General features: G+C 42.1%; 2 protein-coding genes across 2 annotated transcripts; one reads left to right on the plus strand and one right to left on the minus strand.

Annotated features, from left to right (window-relative positions):
• Positions 1-1,930: 1,930 nt before the first annotated feature.
• anxa14 (annexin A14) lies at positions 1,931-11,607 on the plus strand. Its single transcript, XM_030411958.1, has 13 exons — positions 1,931-2,015; positions 2,322-2,366; positions 2,883-2,979; positions 3,071-3,159; positions 4,548-4,661; positions 4,764-4,854; positions 9,148-9,227; positions 9,338-9,376; positions 10,252-10,342; positions 10,433-10,528; positions 10,618-10,673; positions 11,284-11,391; positions 11,492-11,607. Exons 2-13 carry the CDS (start codon positions 2,340-2,342, stop codon positions 11,549-11,551), a joined length of 948 nt encoding a protein of 315 aa, XP_030267818.1. The 5' UTR covers positions 1,931-2,015; positions 2,322-2,339; the 3' UTR covers positions 11,552-11,607.
• A 320-nt stretch (positions 11,608-11,927) lies between these two features.
• On the minus strand, positions 11,928-16,228 carry LOC115578790 (mucin-5AC-like). The gene is made up of 2 exons (XM_030411957.1): positions 16,045-16,228; positions 11,928-14,385 (listed from the first exon to the last, which is right to left on the minus strand). Exons 1-2 carry the CDS (start codon positions 16,096-16,098, stop codon positions 12,688-12,690), a joined length of 1,752 nt encoding a protein of 583 aa, XP_030267817.1. The 5' UTR covers positions 16,099-16,228; the 3' UTR covers positions 11,928-12,687.
• Between the last annotated feature and the right edge of the window lie 1,628 nt (positions 16,229-17,856).

Below are 17,856 nucleotides of genomic sequence, written 5' to 3' on the forward strand. Positions count from 1 at the left end.
TACATTTATCTATTCGGTTTCACTGCCAGTTTGAGTCTCAGGCTAATTGTTGTGTATTTCTATGGATGACGGCTTCCTGAGAGGCAGCGAGCCAACAAAACAGATGCGACACAGTAAAGTCTACAGTAGTTATATTTGTTTCCATTTACAGTTTTGGGCATTTAGCGGACGCTTTTGTCCAAAGCAACTTAAAGTAATTCATACACTGATGGCGGTGGCAACCATGCAAGGTGCCGATGATCACATCAGGAGCAGTTTGGGGTTCAGTATCTTGCCCAAAGACACTTTGACATGCAGACAAGGGATTTGAACCAGTGACCTTTCCATAATGAGACGTTGGCTCCACCCCTGAGCCACAGCCACCCACTCATTTATATCTCATATTGGGATATTGCAACATTTCACCTTTGTTGACAGATTTCCTTCCCTCGTTCTTTTGTATTTTTTAACTAATCTTCTCGCCCCTCGGTGACGCACACTCTCGCATTCTCGTCTGTATTCTTAACGTTATGTCATTTTTAAGCTTTCGTCACTTTCCCTGACATTTCAGCAGCTTTCACGTCTCACGGGGGAGGGGGTTGGTAACAACTGACACCTGAGATTTTGATGCTTCAAACAACACTTTCGGTGCTTTCATCACTTCCTGTTCAAACGACGCTCCCACTGCTTCCAGTGGTTACAACTCGACTGATGATTCAGCTTTTGTATGGCGCGCGAGTGTCATTTGAAGAGTTTCTGTCGGCGTTTTCATTCATTTCGGTTGTCTCCGCAGCAAAACTCGAGCACAACATTTTCACATTTTCTGGTACAGAAAGGTGCCATTTCAGAATTGATACAAGTTAATATTAATATGAGTTAATTTAAAAAGCGCCGGTGGACTCATTGTGAGTGGAGGGGCAGGCAAAGGTACCGTCTTGGATGTGCTTTTGGTGGATCAACTGGATAATATGACCCCTTTACGGTGCCTCAAGTGTGCAAGGCCCTCATAATGTCATGCAGCTGGTGGCCTTTCTAGTTTTTCCGCCACTGTCCGTCAGACAACCCGAGGCTGCCGCTTACAAAAAAGGCAAAAGCAGCGATAATGCAGATCAGCTCTGTTTGTACTGACAACACAGGTGAGCAGCAGGTAGAGGGACCACAGATAGAATGGGTAGGATTGCCTTTTTATTGTGCTTCCTGTTAGAAAGAAAGACTGGAATGACTGGAATCTTTCCGTGACATAATGATATACATGACATACTGCAGTTGAGAAAACGCCCGTGCCGTGTGGTCTTTGTCTCCCGCTTTTTCCTCTATCCTTTCTGTCCTCCTGTCCTCTCGTGACTGAAGGCGAAAGGGCGGATGAGGGTTTTTATTTTTGTTAGTATCAGATGTCCATCACAAATACAGGCACTGAAAGGCCCCTTTGTCAGCTTTTGTGACACAATTAAGTTTTCAGGTTTTGCATTCAAAAAGGCCTTCGGGTTATACATGAGACAGATCCTCTCTACCCTGAAACCAGGCTCCCCCTCCTCTCTTACAGAGATGGCTGGCATGTTGTCCGGAGGGTTTGGTACACCGGGTGTCCCCTCAAACCTCGGTGAAAAGCTGTAAGATGACAAGCTGGGACTGGTAAACCTCCACACACTTAAGCAGAAGGGGGGTTTCGACAGCAGCCCCTCACTCATGAGTCGGTTTTGGGGCTAAAAAAACCCCAAAATAAACCCAAAATCTTCAACATCAGGAGGAAGGTCACCTGTAAACAAACCCGCATATCCGGATTCCTCCACCTGCTGAGGAATGTCAGTATTTTTACAAGTGGGTTGTCATAGTAATCCTGCAGGTGTTGAGGATCCTGAGCAGCCGATTGGTCAGCTGTCAGGTGGTTGGGCTGCAGCAGGCGTGGCCTAGCGAGGGCGGGACTGAGATACGAGGCTGATTAGAGGAGGTTGTAAAAAAAAGAGAAGAAAAAAAAAACAACAAAACACTCCACTACCTCCACACCTTCGTGCAGCTGCCACGGCCTTCTGTCACAGGTAGGAAAGAATAAGCACCTGTTTAAAGAGTTTTTGTGAGAAAGCGTACTTATGTCATTCTGTCAGGTGTTTGTTTGGGCGTGTTAAGTGTGTGGGTTCCTTACAGATAAAGGTGTGGAGTCATATAACTGTTTTATTGAGGCATCTGGTTTTCATGGACTGGAATCAAGTGATTAGCTCAGCAACAACTCAAATTCAGGATTCAAATAACTTTATTTTCCCACCTCTGTTGTTAAATTGGATGTCATTGTATTTGTAAACTTTGTCATTTACTGTATTTTTCTCACTCTCACATTCCTTTCGCAGCAGATAAAAACAAAAGCCATGGACCCCGACTACTTCAAATCTTACGTGAGTCTTACCCTTAGTGATCGCATCATGATTCTGTTCTGCCGGGACGCCACATTACAGATAATACAGTCTGCTGTCTTGTGATTCTCTGACTATCTGCATACCTTCTAACGTTATCTCCGACGGTCACTATGCGCCTGATAACTGCAGGCATGCTGGAATGCTGCGGTGTGAGCTCACGCTTCCTCGCCGCTTCTTTAATGCAAAGAAATTGAGCCGGATAAGGAATGTGTCAACTCCGCTCAGAGCCTTAGCTGAGTGGAATAAAGGTTGATTGTTCTGCTCTCACACTGCTCCTCCAACCTAGTCATTTTCCAACCATCACCCCCCACCCCAACCCCGCTCGTCACGGCAGGATTGCAGAATATTTGACATTCTTTGAATTCAAACGCGATGAAAACCAACTCATCTCCAGCCAACACCTTCACAGGACGTTGGCGTGAAAATCCATTGTCAAATCTGCGAATCTAGTTTTTTTTCAATTTGTCTGAAAGTTTTGCCGTCTCTCTCCAACAGGACATGTGGTGGGGCACCCTTGGAACGGTGCGGCCTTTCTCCAATTTCAATCCTGAGCAGGACGCCATGGAGATCCAGGCGGCGCTGGAGAAGAAAGGTGCGTCTCCTAGTAGATTACAGGTGGGTTTGGATGGAGTGTTGTTGACCACCTGCGTAAAGCTCTCTCAAATATTGTGCTCCTGGCTCAGATGCGGTGACCCTGTTGAGCATCCTCACCAATCGGAGCAACGAACAGAGACAAGTGGTCGCCAAGACGTTCCAAGACCTGACGCGAAAGGTAAGGAAACCAATGACCCGAACACGCTTACAACTTTACACTTTACAGATTAAAACAGGACTCAGAATAACAGCTTTAAAGTAAAAGTAAAATATCACCTCAAATAATCCATGTAGTGCAGTATAACAAGAGCTGGAATGGTAATACTGTATGTCGCAATCATGTGTTTGCTCATCTGTAGCCCTCAAGTGTTTGCTCACCAAACATCCTTTCAAGTGGTTTAAAGGGTTTGAACACGCCTTTGTTTGGAGAGGGAGTGTGACTGAGAATAATGAGAGGTAGGCCGACAGCGTGGAGAATCAATATGGTGCTGTACATAAACCACGAGGGAGCATTTGCTATTTCTTTGCAGTAGTTAATTTTCATGTTTTTTTGTTTATGGCTGTATTTGAACGTTTTAAACAAAACGAAGCAGGTGATCACCAGCACAGGCATTTTCTTTGACACTTCGACACTTCTGGTGATATTATCTGTCAGACACATACTTGTCTTATTGGGCACAAAGACCGCTTATGTCAAGAAGAAGTGTTGAAGTCTTCTCCTCTTTCTTGAAATGTGTTTGTTTTAAGGTAATCTTAACATTATATTTACTTCATAATATAACATATATCAAGTAAAGCTTCGCCTTTCATTTTTCCGCTCTGCCTTTATTTTACACACACAGGTTGGACATGCACACATGCACAAACAAGGTCAAGGCCTGAATGAACATTTATTTAATCATTAACATTAAGAGGCCTGGTGCCTTGCTCCCAAACCAGTTCTCCAAGTTCTGAGCTACTGCTGAACACTGCTCTGGATATCTGCCAGTCAATATAGTTTGAGCACTTACAGTAGAACAGTGGTTTAACTATGACTGAAGCATCTTTTAAGGATACAAAAGTTGTATGTCTTGTGGAGGTGTTGAAGGTGCAATATGTAAGATTTAAGTCAAAAACAATCAAAAATGTATCAAAAGTATCACTACAAATTTGAAGGAATGTCTTGCAGAGATATCTACTGCAGTTAGCATGCTAACTAGCTAGCTTCGGCCCGTCCTGGTCCAAAGCTCCCATGCGAGAGGTATAATCATCAACACCTCCCCCCCTGTTCTCCTTGAGCTCCCAGTGCGGACCACTAGCTGCGCGGCTAACAGAGATAACTAGCTAACGGCAGCTACACCTGGCAGCAGTTAGTGGTTATTCTAGCGATATTTGTTTTGAGTATGAAGTCAACATGTGAACAGTTCTCACATAATGCACCTTATTCACTTTAAGTATATTTTAGTGTTGATTTTTTTTCCTGCCAAAGTGCCTGAATAAGAGTGTTTTGTCTGATTCGACAGAGACAAACAGAGATAATGACTGAGTCATGTGAAAGCACCAGTGTTTGTTCTGACTCTGTTCCAGGACCTGGCAGCTGGTTTGAAGAAAGCTCTGGCTGGAGATCTGGAGACGCTCCTGCTGGAACTGCTGACGCCTCCTCTACAATACGAGGCTCAGCGCCTGCAGCAGGCCATGGCGGTAAGTTCTCTTTGTACATATTGTGCTGGGGCTTCGGAGTGGGTGTATTTATGTATATTCCTGTACATCCCTGGATTCATGTTCGTGCTCGTGTGTGTGCAGGGCATCGGCACGGACGAGGATTCGCTGCTGGAGATCCTGTGCACACGATCCGGAAAGCAGCTGAAAGAAATCAGTGCTGCATACGAACAAGGTAGAATTCACATAACTTTTCCCACCGAGAGATGAAGTGGTGATTCTTTATGGAAGTTAAATCAAGTCATTAATCAAGAGCATAGATTTTCAGTTTGAGAGCATGATTTCATTCCTTTTCAGTGACACAGCTCCTTCGCGTGCTCAGATTTTTTCTCCTCATGCTCACATTTTGTGCTTGCATTTAAATTTCTTCTGCTTTCTTTCAAAATGTCTGCTTAAAGTAAAAAATCACATGCCTGTGTTCACATTTCTCCTTCTTGCAAACCAAAATGTCGCTCGCATTCAAATGTGCCCTCTGCGCGCTCAGATCTAAGCGCACGCGCTCACAACACACACCTGCTCACAGGTCAAGTTCTGCTCTCGGAACTCTCCTCTGCTCACGGATTTTTCTTGTGTATCAACACTGTCAACCAATAGAAGGCCGGCTACTGTTGACCAATCAGATTATACCCGCTTCTTTGCGGATGCGTTCGCTGTACTTCAAGGAGCGTCGCATACGGACGGGCACTGTTTCTACCGGGTTTATCTACTTCGGTCCTCCAGGCTGTTAAATGTGGTGGTTCCCTATATTTTATGACGACTTTTGGAATAAAATATCAGTTAATCAATACACGAGCGCCCGTGCTTTTCATTACAATAGCTACATACATCAACATAAAGTAGAACGATAGCGGCTCTACTTCCGCCATATTAGCCAATAGCCAGCTACCCAGGCAGCGGGATATGCTATATAGTATAAAAGGCGAAACGTTAGTGTGAGCGTGATGATAGTACAGCGGTTAAGGACTGCTGTTCATCTTATTTTTTGCATCATGGGACGCTGGTTCGCATCCCGGCCCGGCCGGCACCCTCGCTTGTATAATGAATGAAAAATACTCTATCATCATAGCGTATTTTTCATTACACCTTTTTAATCACGTATGTTTACCCACCATCTCTTGTTAAGCGTTTGTCAGGGGGCCCATGAAGGAAGAAGAAGAAAAAAAGAAGAAAAAAAAACAGCTGTCCAGAATTGCCACAGGCCCTGTTTTTGTGAATGAAATATCTGGGGGCGGGTCAGTAAGGTAACGCTGAGTGGCCTTGATGCCTGTCAGTCATGATGAGTCTCGTCACCTCTCTGATGTGTCTGCAGCTGAGCACTGTGATCCATGTCTCTCTCCCCGGCCGAGCGAGCTATCATACCGTAAAATACCAAATAATAGCCGCGGCATTTATTTGTTTCAATCACTTAACAGACCAGGCGTTTATTTGGGACAGGCGTTTAATTCCTTCCTCTCAAAATCCGGAATGAAAATGTCACAAACTTCGCCAGCTTCTCGGTGAATTCTCTGGCATCCTCCTGCAAGTTGCGCGGAGGAAACGATTCATCCAACTAGCACTCGCTGCAAACTCCTCATCTCTGCTGTCTGTCGAGTTTTCCTCTGCATATTTTACGACAGAAAGTTTGAATTTCAAGTCATACTTTTTATTTTGTTGCTGCACCGGAGCCATGTCGATCATCGGTGTGATACTGACTGACAGAAAGCAGCACAACGCGTGAAAAAGGCGAAGAAGAAAAACGTGCAGTGTCAGTAGTCACGTCTTCTTCCTTGATTAAAAAAGAATAAATGAATTAGACCCAGCATTTATTTGGAACCGGCGGTTATTTATCAAAATATACACCTGCATCGGCGTTTAAAGGGACCCTGCGGTTAATTGACACGCTGCTATTATTTGGTAATATACGGTACATTTACACCCAACTCTGTACGCCGGGCCGGGATGCGAACCAGCGTCCCATGATGCAAAACGTATCGTAAATTGATGTTCTTAACCGCTGTACTATCGTCTCAAACATGCAAAACCTTCAGTATTTAAACTATATAACATATCCCGCTGCCTGGGTAGCTGGCTATTGGCTAATATGGCGAAAGTAGAGTCGCTATTGTTCTACTTTATGTTGATGTAGCTACTGTAATGAAATACACGGGCGCTCGTGTATTGATTAACTGATATTTTATTCTAAAAGTCGTCATAAATAAAGGGAACCACCACATTTAACAGCCTGGAGGACCGAAGTAGATAAACCCGGTACAAACAATGCCCGTCCGTATGCGACGCTCCTTGAAGTACAGCGAACGCAACCGCAAAGAAGCGGGTATAATCTGATTGGTCAACAGTAGCCGGCCTTCTATTGGTTGACAGTGTTGATACACAAGAAAAATCCGTGAGCAGAGGAGAGATCCGCGAGCAGAACTTGACCTGTGAGCAGGGGTCCGTTTCACGAAGAAGGTTTAGTGAAAACTCTGAGTCTGTTAACCCTGAAATGAGGGAAACTCTGAGTTTTCCGTTTCACAAAGGGAGGTAACTCAAACCAGAGAAAGAGGGGTAACTCCAGCCTGTTTCACAGAGAGAGGTAACTTAAGTTCTCGGTCAGTTACCATGGTAACATACTCTCTGAAACTAACCTGGTCGGGACCAGGTTATGAGCTAAGCATAAGTTACCATGGTGATCTAGCCGGGTTAAAAGAGAGCCATCTTCGTAGTACAGGAAAGCCTGGCTTTAGACTCAACATACCTCGCTAACCCACTAAACTGGCTTTGCAGTACACCCCTCAGGTTTTTCTCAACGAACCTCGAGTTTCTCTCTGTCTCCGCCCTCTTTCAGCCACACACGGTATTTGATTTCCTCATTCATTCATCAGCAGGCGAGTTTTGGCGTAGTATAGTTCTCATTGATCATTGCAAAAATCAGTCAGTAGGCCTACATTCAAAGTTATATTAGGTGGCGACTATTTTCACTACCATGGCATGTCCTTTTGATAATAATCCCGTGGATGAAGGTGCAGCATTACTGCGCAGAGAATTAAATATTCGTCGGGAGATGATTATCAGACGCGCATAGATGTTCTTGCATTTCCAGACAATTATCTTTTTGAGCGGTACCGTTTCACGTCACAGTCCATCATTTACATACACAACCTAATCCGTCCTTACATTTCCAACATTACCAAGCGAAGTCATGCTCTCACATCCCAGCAGATATTGTGTGTTGCGCTGCGTTTTTTTTGACAAATGGGAGTTTTTTTTATACAACTTCGGAGATGCAGAGCACTTGAGCAAGGCAACTGTATGCAGAGCGGTCACAAAAGTGTGCCTCGCCCTGAAACGGCTATACCCATTTTTATCATTTTCAGCTCCTCTGCCTCTGTTAGAGGTGGCGGTGCTGGGCCACCACCCGTCTGTGTTAGTTTAAATAGGCTTAATTATTTAACAGAACATGATATAGATGAGAAGACATTTATGTGTGTGAAAACAGCATTATGTTGGGGATAAAACAACTGTACAGTCACACAGCCACTTAATATTTACTTTACAATGTAAAACATGATCAAAATGAGGTACCCCCATGAGATTATGCCGAGGTCTAATGTTTTTATGTTTCATCTTAAGCTGCAGCCAAGTGCGCTTCTCAGCCGGGGTTGCACCTAAATGAAATAAATTAATAGGCTACCACTCACGCAGTTTCCCCCTGTAATATTATTGTGATTGCAAAGGACTTCATTTAAAATTACGCATTGACCCGAGCACCAATGTTCTCCCACGCCGTCTCCCTCTCTTTTGCTGCTGCAGCGGTGTTACACTTCCTTCTAAAAACGTGCTCAAACTCACTGTATGAGCGCATTAATATTTACATTTCCAGTGGGGTGAAAAACGTAGCCCTCCTCTTCCCCGTTGCCATGGTGACTCGTCGAATCAGGGCTCCATTGATGCTGTCTTTTTATACTTGTGGTGCACGTGCTTAACTCCAGGTTAAACTACTCCGAGTTGATCAAACTAACTCAAATCAGCTGTTCTGGAACCGAAAACTCAGAGTTTCCTATCTCAGAGTAGATCAACTCAGAGTTCAGGGTTAGACTCAGAGTTTGTTGAACCTGCTTTGTGAAATGGACCCCTGGTGTGTGTTCTGAGTGTGTGCACTTAGACCTGAGCGCGCAGAGGGCACATTTGAATGAGAGCGAAATTTTTGAGTGCAAGAAGGACAAATGTGAGCACAGGCATGTGATTTTTGAATTCAAGCAGACATTTTGAAAGAAAGCAGAAGACATTTAAGTGCGAGCACAAAATGTGAGCATGAGGAGAAAAAATCTGAGCACGCGAAGGAGCTGTGTCACTGAAAAGGAATGAAATCATGCTCTCAAACTGAAAATCTATGCACTTGATTAATGACTTGATTTAACTTCCATAATTCTTGTGCACTTTTAAAACCAAGCTCTGTCTTTTTATGTTTTTTGTATTGATTGTTTCTCAGTGTATCAGAAGGAACTGGAGAAGGAAGTGAAAGGAGAGACCAGTGGAGATTTTGCTAAGCTTCTTGTGGCTCTGCTAAATGTAATTTACCGTCATCCTCAGCCTCATATTGAAAGCAATTGGCCTTGAGACCATTGTGGAGTCAGTTAAGCTACAATTAAAAGTGTTTTCTCATTCCTCTCTCCCAACAGAAAGAAACTGTTCCCGGTGTTGTTCGAAGAGACATTGAGGTATTATTTTCCGTGAGATGTTCATACACTGAATGTTTTACTGGAGTCTACTCAGAAGAAGTGAGGCTAGCCTTGTCCAACTGTGTTTTTTGAGAACAATCTGTTCGTCTTAATCTCAAACTCTGCATTTTGCCCGTCACTAAACATTTTCAAATCACATCACGTTACATTTTTATCACCTTCTCGCGAGCAGAAAATGGTCATTATGAACCTGGGAACGTGGGTGGTCATGTCATCTAAAATTATAACCCATCGCTCATTTCGGACGGCACCGTGTGAAAAACAGACATAAATCTAAACTGATGCCCTTGAAGAAGAAGTCATTTTCCAGACTGGCACTTTGCTTTGCAATGAATTTGTGGCTCAGAAAATTACAGAGTAAACTTGCAGCCCTTGCATCAGCATTGCCAGATGGGAAATGTTAAATTATTATACCAGAGGCATAAAATTATTGGATTTTGGGGTGAAATGATCATACCCGAGTCATAACCACACATCAGGAAGCTGATCTAGCTTGTGATGCATGGAGGGACGGTGTCCATAAATTCATCACACTAACAATTTTGGTCATAGCCTGAAAATTTATTTAATTACAAGACAGCACGATTGAAAGTCTGTTCATATTCAACATGGTAACAGATAAGGCCATTTGGTAAGCTTTCTTTTTTAATACTTCAATTTTTAAACGGATCAGCTCAAACACAGCATACCTTACTGTCACAAAATGGTCAGAATATCGTATTGTTTTGCTATTACTGATCGTACAGAGGGCAAAATTATCATACAATTGTGATAGGTATCGCACATCTGGCAATGCTGCCTTGTATGGAGATGCAGTCATCTGTGATTGTGTTTTATTGTGTCAATCCTTCCAGTATCTAGTTTCGTCAATGAATGGTAAAAAAGCCAATGCAGGTCCATGGATCGAGATACTGACCTCCAGAGACTCAGACCATCTCAACGATGGTGAGGCTGTTCAAATATTTCTTTCTTTTTCTACATGTGTTTGAAAGTCATCACTGTGTCAAGGCTTAATATGTTTAACTTTACTGACAGTGCTGTTGGGGCTGGAGCTGGCGACAGGACAGATGGTGGAACAACTTCTGGAGAAAAGCTTCTCAGGAGACATCAGGCTGGGTCTGACAGTTTTAGGTAAATAGATACAGTGTGAGATGTCAGCATGCACTTGCTGATTAGTGTTGATCAGTCTCTAATCTTTCTCGATGTCTGTGTTACGACAGTAAAGTGCATTCAGGACCCCTATCACTACCTTGCCCAAAGACTGACAATTAAGAAGGTAAGAAGCCAAATCATCACCAGTTTTTCATCAATGTCTTTCATTCTGATGAGACAATTATCAATTATTATGGTGCACAAATATGCGTAAAAGAAATGGCTAAACCAAATTTCCCATTGTAAGCAAACCCACTTGAAATGCACTGCTCATTTTCAGGGTTCGTACGGGTGCTTGAAATCCTTGAAAGTGCTTGAATTTCAATGTTGTGTTTTCAAGGTCTGAAAAGTGCTTGGATTTTAGTTTAAGTGCTTGAAAGTGCTTGACATTATAACTCTGTGTCTTTTACAAAATTGGGATCAGACTGTATAATTAATTTCTGAAGTTTTTGCTATTATAGAATATAATTTTAGATGTTTACAGCATAATACAATGTACATAATTGTGATAAAAAGTGAAGAAAAAAATCACAAGTATATATATTCCTTTAGATACGTATTTTACCCCAGCAGTAAGGTGCTGGAAAATCTTAAAAATGACCCTTAAAAGTGCTTGAAAAGTGCTTGAATTTGACCTTGAAAAATGTGTACGAACCCTGCATTTTACACTTAAGGGAAAAGATGAGAATGTCAAATACGTACAAAGTTGAACGCTAAACACTTCCCTCTTCCAGACACCCATAGTGCAGGGGATTATGGTGTCTCACAGTGAGGAAGATCTGCTGTGTATCCGAGCTGCCTACCTGAAACTCACAGGCACTTCCCTCTACACTGCTCTACAGGTGGGTCAATGTGCAATCTGTGTTTCCAAATAAAACATTTAAATCCCCAGATTCTCTAAATTCAGTTTGATTCAATTTGTATCTTTTTTTTTACCAACAGAAACAGTTCAAAGGAGATCACCTACAGGCTCTGCTGGCCATCTGTAGATCTGAAGATTAAACAAAAAGTCTGAATGAATCTATGGTTGTGGAAAAAATAAACTTTATCTTCTGTTGCTTCCTTTCATATTTTATTGAATCTCATTTAAAAAGCACGCTTTATGTTTTCTTGCTTTAAATACACGCAGTAAATGTAACAATATGGGATATGTCGGATGTATCATGCATGCCGTTTGGTGCATTCGTTTTTTATTACTTTATTTCCTTCACAGTGTGTCCTCTTCATCCTGATGTATCTACATAATGGTTTTTTTTTCAAAATGGTGCTTATAAACAGAGAACAATTGTTTCTTTCTTTTCTTTCTTATGATTAATTATTCTGTGTGCATTTTGCATTGTACATAAACATTCTTGTCTTTAAATGAAAAGCAGAAAGATTGAAATTTTAGTTAATTAAGTTTAATATAACAGTTCTGAAGCACTCATCACATCACTTTCTCAATAAACAGTCACAGAGAGGTCCGATCCATTATATTACACACTCCTACTTCTAACCATTAATATATAGTTACATTAAGAGCAACCCATAAATATTATACATACATACATACAGTATATTAACCATAAAAGGTTAGCATTTACCTTCATTTATAATAATAATAACAATAACCTTATTTATATAGCCCTTATCTAAACATGGTTACAAATTGCTTCACATGCAGGGTTAGGGCATTCAAATGCAGGTTAAAAATAAGCTTTACAAAATACATGAGAGTAAAACAAAAGTTAGGAACATTGGCAGGTTAAAAGTGCTTCATAGAATATATTGAAATAAATCAAAATAAAGAAAACTGGCTAGTAAAGTACAATACAGAATACATAAGATAAAAATAAAAAGTAAAACACACAAGTGTAGAATTTACTAATCAGCCATCAAAAAGGATTTCCTATAAAAGTATGATTTAAGCAATAACTGAAAAACAGGGAGTGAGTTTTCCAGCCTAATCTCGATAGAACTCAAGTGTCTTGTAGCTCTGATAGCAAAAGCCTGGACACCCTGGGTCACCAGCCTTGACCTATGTACGTCTAACAAGGGTAGGTTGGGTGGATCTTAGGATGTGACTAGGAGCATAGGAAATCAATAACTCAGGTATGTAACTGAGGGCCAGACCACTTGGGAGCTTTGCCAGCAGCTACTCAGGGGCAGAGTAGGTAGAGCAACAATGACACAGAAACAGACAAAAAAAGAGAAGCTTTGATCCCTGAGCCTCCACTGTCTGTTGTGGTAACTCTCACTTTTGTGCAGATTTTTGTAGGCGAGGTCTGATGGGTGGCCAGGTCACCTGTAGTTGTGCTTGGGATAACACTCGTAGACATGGGTTTGCCGGTGGTTGTAGTGGTTGACATGGCAGTTGTAGTGGTGGTTGGGGCGGCAGTTATAGTTGTGGGTGGGTGGGGAGTTGTAATGGTGGTTGGCACAGTGGTTGGAGTGGTGGTTGGGACAGCAACTGGGGTGGTTGGCGCAGCAGTTGTAGTGGTGGTTGGCAAAGTAATTGGAGTGGTGGTTGGGGCAGTAGCTGGGGTGGTTGGCGCAGCAGTTGTAGTGGTGGATGGCATAGTAGTTTTAGTGGTGGGTGGGCTGGGAGTTGTAATGGTGGTTGGCACAGTGGTAGGAGTAATGGTTGGGGCAGCAGCTGGGGTGGTTGGCGCAGCAGTTGTAGTGGTTATTGGCGCAGCAGTTGTAGTGGTTGTCAGGTTAGCAGTTGTAGTGGTTGTTGGCGCAGCAGTTGTAGTGGTGGTTGGCGCAGCAGTTGTAGTGGTGGTCGGGGTAGCAGTTGTAGTGGTGGTCGGTGCGGCAGTTGTAGTGGTGGTTGGTGCAGCAGTTGTAGTGGTGGTCGGGGTAGCAGTTGTAGTGGTTGTTGGCGCAGCAGTTGTAGTGGTGGTTGGCGCAGCAGATGTAGTGGTTGTTGGCGCAGCAGTTGTAGTGGTTGTTGGCGCAGCAGTTGTAGTGGTGGTTGGCGCAGCAGTTGTAGTGGTTGTTGGCGCAGCAGTTGTAGTGGTGGTTGGTGCAGCAGTTGTAGTAGTTGTTGGCGCAGCAGTTGTAGTAGTTGTTGGCGCAGCAGTTGTAGTGGTTGTTGGCGCAGCAGTTGTAGTAGTTGTTGGCGCAGCAGTTGTAGTGGTGGTCGGTGCGGCAGTTGTAGTGGTGGTTGGTGCAGCAGTTGTAGTGGTGGTCGGGGTGGCAGTTGTAGTGGTTATTGGCGCAGCAGTTGTAGTGGTGGTTGGCGCAGCAGTTGTAATGGTGGGTGGGGTATCAGTTGTAGTGGTTGTTGGGGCAGCAGTTGTAGTGGTGGTTGGCGCAGCAGTTGTAGTGGTTGTTGGCGCAGCAGTTGTAGTGGTTGTTGGCGCAGCAGTTGTAGTGGTGGTTGGCGCAGCAGTTGTAGTGGTTGTTGGCGCAGCAGTTGTAGTGGTGGTTGGCGCAGCAGTTGTAGTGGTTGTTGGCGCAGCAGTTGTAGTGGTGGTTGGCGCAGCAGTTGTAGTGGTGGTTGGCACAGCAGTTGTAGTAGTTGTTGGCGCAGCAGTTGTAGTGGTTGTTGGCGCAGCAGTTGTAGTGGTGGTTGGCGCAGCAGTTGTAGTGGTGGTTGGCGCAGCAGTTGTAGTAGTTGTTGGCGCAGCAGTTGTAGTAGTTGTTGGCACAGCAGTTGTAGTAGTTGTTGGCGCAGCAGTTGTAGTAGTTGTTGGCGCAGCAGTTGTAGTGGTGGTCGGGGTAGCAGTTGCAGTGGTGGTTGGTGTAGCAGTTGTAGTGATGGTTGTTGCGACAGTTGTAGTGGTTGTTGGCGCAGCAGTTGTAGTGGTGGTTGGCGCAGCAGTTGTAGTACTAGTAGATGAACTTTGAACCTGATTGAGAATAGGGAGGATGTTCATTTAAATCAGTGATAGAAACAAAAAATATGACGGTTTTGTACGCCAATACCTCTTTTCCTATAGTTACCATCCAGTTGTAAACATGATTTAGTCAAGTCTTGGTGCAGGAGACAACTAGTTTTTAATTGTTTTACTTGTAAACGCCTTTCTTCCAGTCAAATTTTAAAAAGTGACATGGAGCAATTGTAACAATTTTTGGTTTATATGTCATGTCTCAAAAGCCTCTTAAACTATTGATATACTTTATGTTTTTATGTCAACAACTTTTATACATCTTCTACAGTCATAAAATGTTCTTTATTATTTTAGAGACACGATGTTGATTGAAACACTTGAAGTCAAACTTTTATGTCCCTCTTTGCAGGGGCGATTGTAACAGCACATGTGGGCAATGTAACCACACTCATAAACATTCACATAAATACCAAGGGACCACTATAACCTCCGAAGAATAAACACTTAAAACAATTAGTTATACTACAATTAACAATTTAGTGGTGGCTCCAAAACAGGTTTTGAATCTGAGTTTTGATATAAGGCTACTCCAACAAACCAACAAACTATGTAGATTTGTATTACTGCAAACATGACAGTATTTAGGGTCAGGTGAACTGCCACTGATTTGAATTTAAACTTTAAGGCTTTTATAAGTTTGAGAAACGGGTTCTTGGTAGGAATTTAATTGCCGTCCCAAGACTGAGAGGCAGAAAACCTCATCACAGTCCTGAGAAATCTAGACACCGGTTCTGGCAGTGTCAGAGTCCATTGTATCACAGGATTTACTTCAATCGCCTGGAGCTGTACCAACCATGACAGAAGCTACCCATCTCGGTAGAAACAATTTAGCTGACTTTTGACAAAGATATCAAATGTGAGACAACAGAATGTTCCTCAAAACCAGACAGATTTATATTTTGAGAAATTTTGAAGTGAATTGAGTATAGGGAGACAAAAAATAAGAACTTTAAAAATTAGTAAAAAATATCAGTTTGCTTTTTGGCAGGTAGAGAGGGATCATCAAAGACCATGCTACAGTTATTCCATCCGGCCAGAGTCTCCCCCACGTTACCGCAAATAAACAGTTTTAATAACGTAGGCTTCCTGATCACAGTATTTGTTCGTTTTACCAAATCCTAATGATAAAACAATTTGTGCAACAGTTAATAGAAGCATCTGTGAGTATTGGGACACGTTAACGTAATTACATGAAGAATATATGAAATAGAATAAAATCTTTTGAATAAAATAACATAGAAGTAGTTCATTTTTTATTATGGTTTCAAGCATGAGACCATAATTTAACATCAAAAACATTTAATGTAGTTGATATCATTAACCTTTGATGTCTGAACAGAAGCTATTAAATTATATGACCTTTTCCAAACAATGGGAGAAGCTCATCCACACAGACTTTGCCAACGTTCTTAGCACACTTTTTGTCTGTTAGGTTTAGGGTTGGTTATGGATTATTTGTTGGTTAAATCTTGCTATGCGCAAAGTGCATATTTAAATTTCTACACGGATAGTAATATTAGAATGTTTTATTATTATTATTATTATTATTATTATTATTATTATTATTATTATTATTAAATTCTTGAAGAACAATTTCAAAAGTTTAAAAGTAGTTACCTTTCCTAATGCCAGCAGAGCCAGTATGCAAAATCCAAGAGCTAGTAACTTCATGATGGAGAGCAGTGAGGAGGAGATGCACCAGAAATGTTATTAAAAAATATCCTTCAGTGTTGTCGGGTGAAAGTGCTGCAAAAGTCCTCCCGCTGCCACCTGCTCTATTTCCACTGTCCTCCAGGGAACTGAGCGCAAACTCTTTTTGTTCTTGGCCTTGTACAATAACATCACCTTCCAGGAGGGGCAGGTATGAATTTATGAAGTGCAATTTGCCTGGCACAGGAATCAGGAAGTTATATTTCCAGCAGTCCATGTCCAGGCTAACAACACTTTGTTCCTGTAAACAAAAATATTAAAGTTAAGCAAATTCATATTGACTTCAAGCAATTTCACTAATCAGGTATAAGGCTTTATGATTTTTTGAAGTATAATATAGGAAGAACTGTTTGCCAACCCCCCATCTTCCTTAAACCCAAACTCAAAATTACACTTACATCATGCATTTTAGCACGCCTCACAACTGTAAAAAACAAACATTTTATTTTCATTGTATTTCGGCTTCATATGTGGATGACTGTGACGGAGATAATCTACTTCCTCACTGCATTATTGACTCCAGGATTACACACACTTCCCTGTACTGTTGGGGTTTTTTTTTTCCCGCACTGGTGCAATTCTTTCCAGTAAGTTGAAGCAGCTATGTCAATAATACAAAAGAAAATGATTCCTCTTTCCTTCTGGTTGCTGGTTGTTGAGTTGCAGGATATACTGTGGTCACTTTTTAATGATTTTATTGCCAGATACTATCTCAGAAGTTTCTCTTCACTGCACTTTATGGCTTTTGGTTTGCACCTGCCTTGATAGAGAGTGCTGATAAAGTCATTTCGAAATATCACAGAGCACACTGTTTGTAAATTTCAGGTAGTAATATCACTTCACAGCGTTTGCCGACAACTGCACGTTTTCTGTGGACAGAAAGGAGGGCAGCAGTGTCAAAGAAGTTACAGGTTTCAGTTCAAGCATACTTATTAATACAAAAATGCCCTTAAAACGGATGTAGGTGTTCTTTCAAAAGGAAAGTTATGAAACCTACACATCACCATCTTTTGTGACTTAGCCTTAATGTTAATGTTTTTGCATAGCTAAAAATAACATTCTACATATTCCACATGTCAGCCAGCTGAGGCCCCGCATGAATGGTACTGTTGTGACTTAGTGATACCATCTAGCACGAATGAAAAAAAAAAAAAGGCCATGCTGCCATACCATACGTGGTTACTTTGATTAGATCGACGGTGTGAGCCAATATGGAAAGTAATCTGACAATATTTGAATACTGACCTGAATGTGCTGTTGTTCTTGTTGTTTTGGTGAAGACAGGGCTGTCGTCCAATATTCAGGGGTGTCGGCTCGGTGTTCATGTCAAATGCTCTTTATGACAGACAACAAAAGCTTGTGTGGAGCCTCCCTCTTGAATAAACCTTCTCTTTTAACAAAAAAAGTATAGTAGGGTCAGAAAGTCTTACCAAAGTGATCCTATTTTGCATTTGTCACAAAAGACATCATCAGCCTAACGATTCGGGTTCAAAGTTGCATGTTTGAAAAGAATATTAGAATATTTGGTATGTCCCCCATTTGCTTGAATTACTGCATTCACTCGAGCTGGCAAGGACTCCACAAGTTTGTGCAAAACCTGATGACACGTGTTGTCCCAGCATGATTTTGTCGTCTTGTGATGTCACAAAATCCTTGGCTTTCTCAGCATTTAAGTGCCCCCATAAGTGTTCAATGGCGTTGAGGTCTGTGGGGGAATGT

The sequence above is a fragment of the Sparus aurata genome, chromosome 3, assembly GCF_900880675.1.
Source record: "Sparus aurata chromosome 3, fSpaAur1.1, whole genome shotgun sequence".
Lineage (NCBI taxonomy): Eukaryota > Metazoa > Chordata > Actinopteri > Spariformes > Sparidae > Sparus > Sparus aurata.

Coding starts and splice junctions, on each gene's coding strand:
- anxa14 (XM_030411958.1), top strand. CDS start 2,340: ATGGACCCCGACTACTTCAAATCTTAC. Junction 3,160..4,547: donor TCCAAGACCTGACGCGAAAG/GTAAGGAAACCA, acceptor ACTCTGTTCCAG/GACCTGGCAGCTGGTTTGAA. Junction 11,392..11,491: donor CCCTCTACACTGCTCTACAG/GTGGGTCAATGT, acceptor TTTTACCAACAG/AAACAGTTCAAAGGAGATCA.
- LOC115578790 (XM_030411957.1), bottom strand. CDS start 16,098: ATGAAGTTACTAGCTCTTGGATTTTGCATACTGGCTCTGCTGGCATTA. Junction 14,386..16,044: donor CTCTGCTGGCATTAGGAAAG/GTAACTACTTTT, acceptor ATTCTCAATCAG/GTTCAAAGTTCATCTACTAG.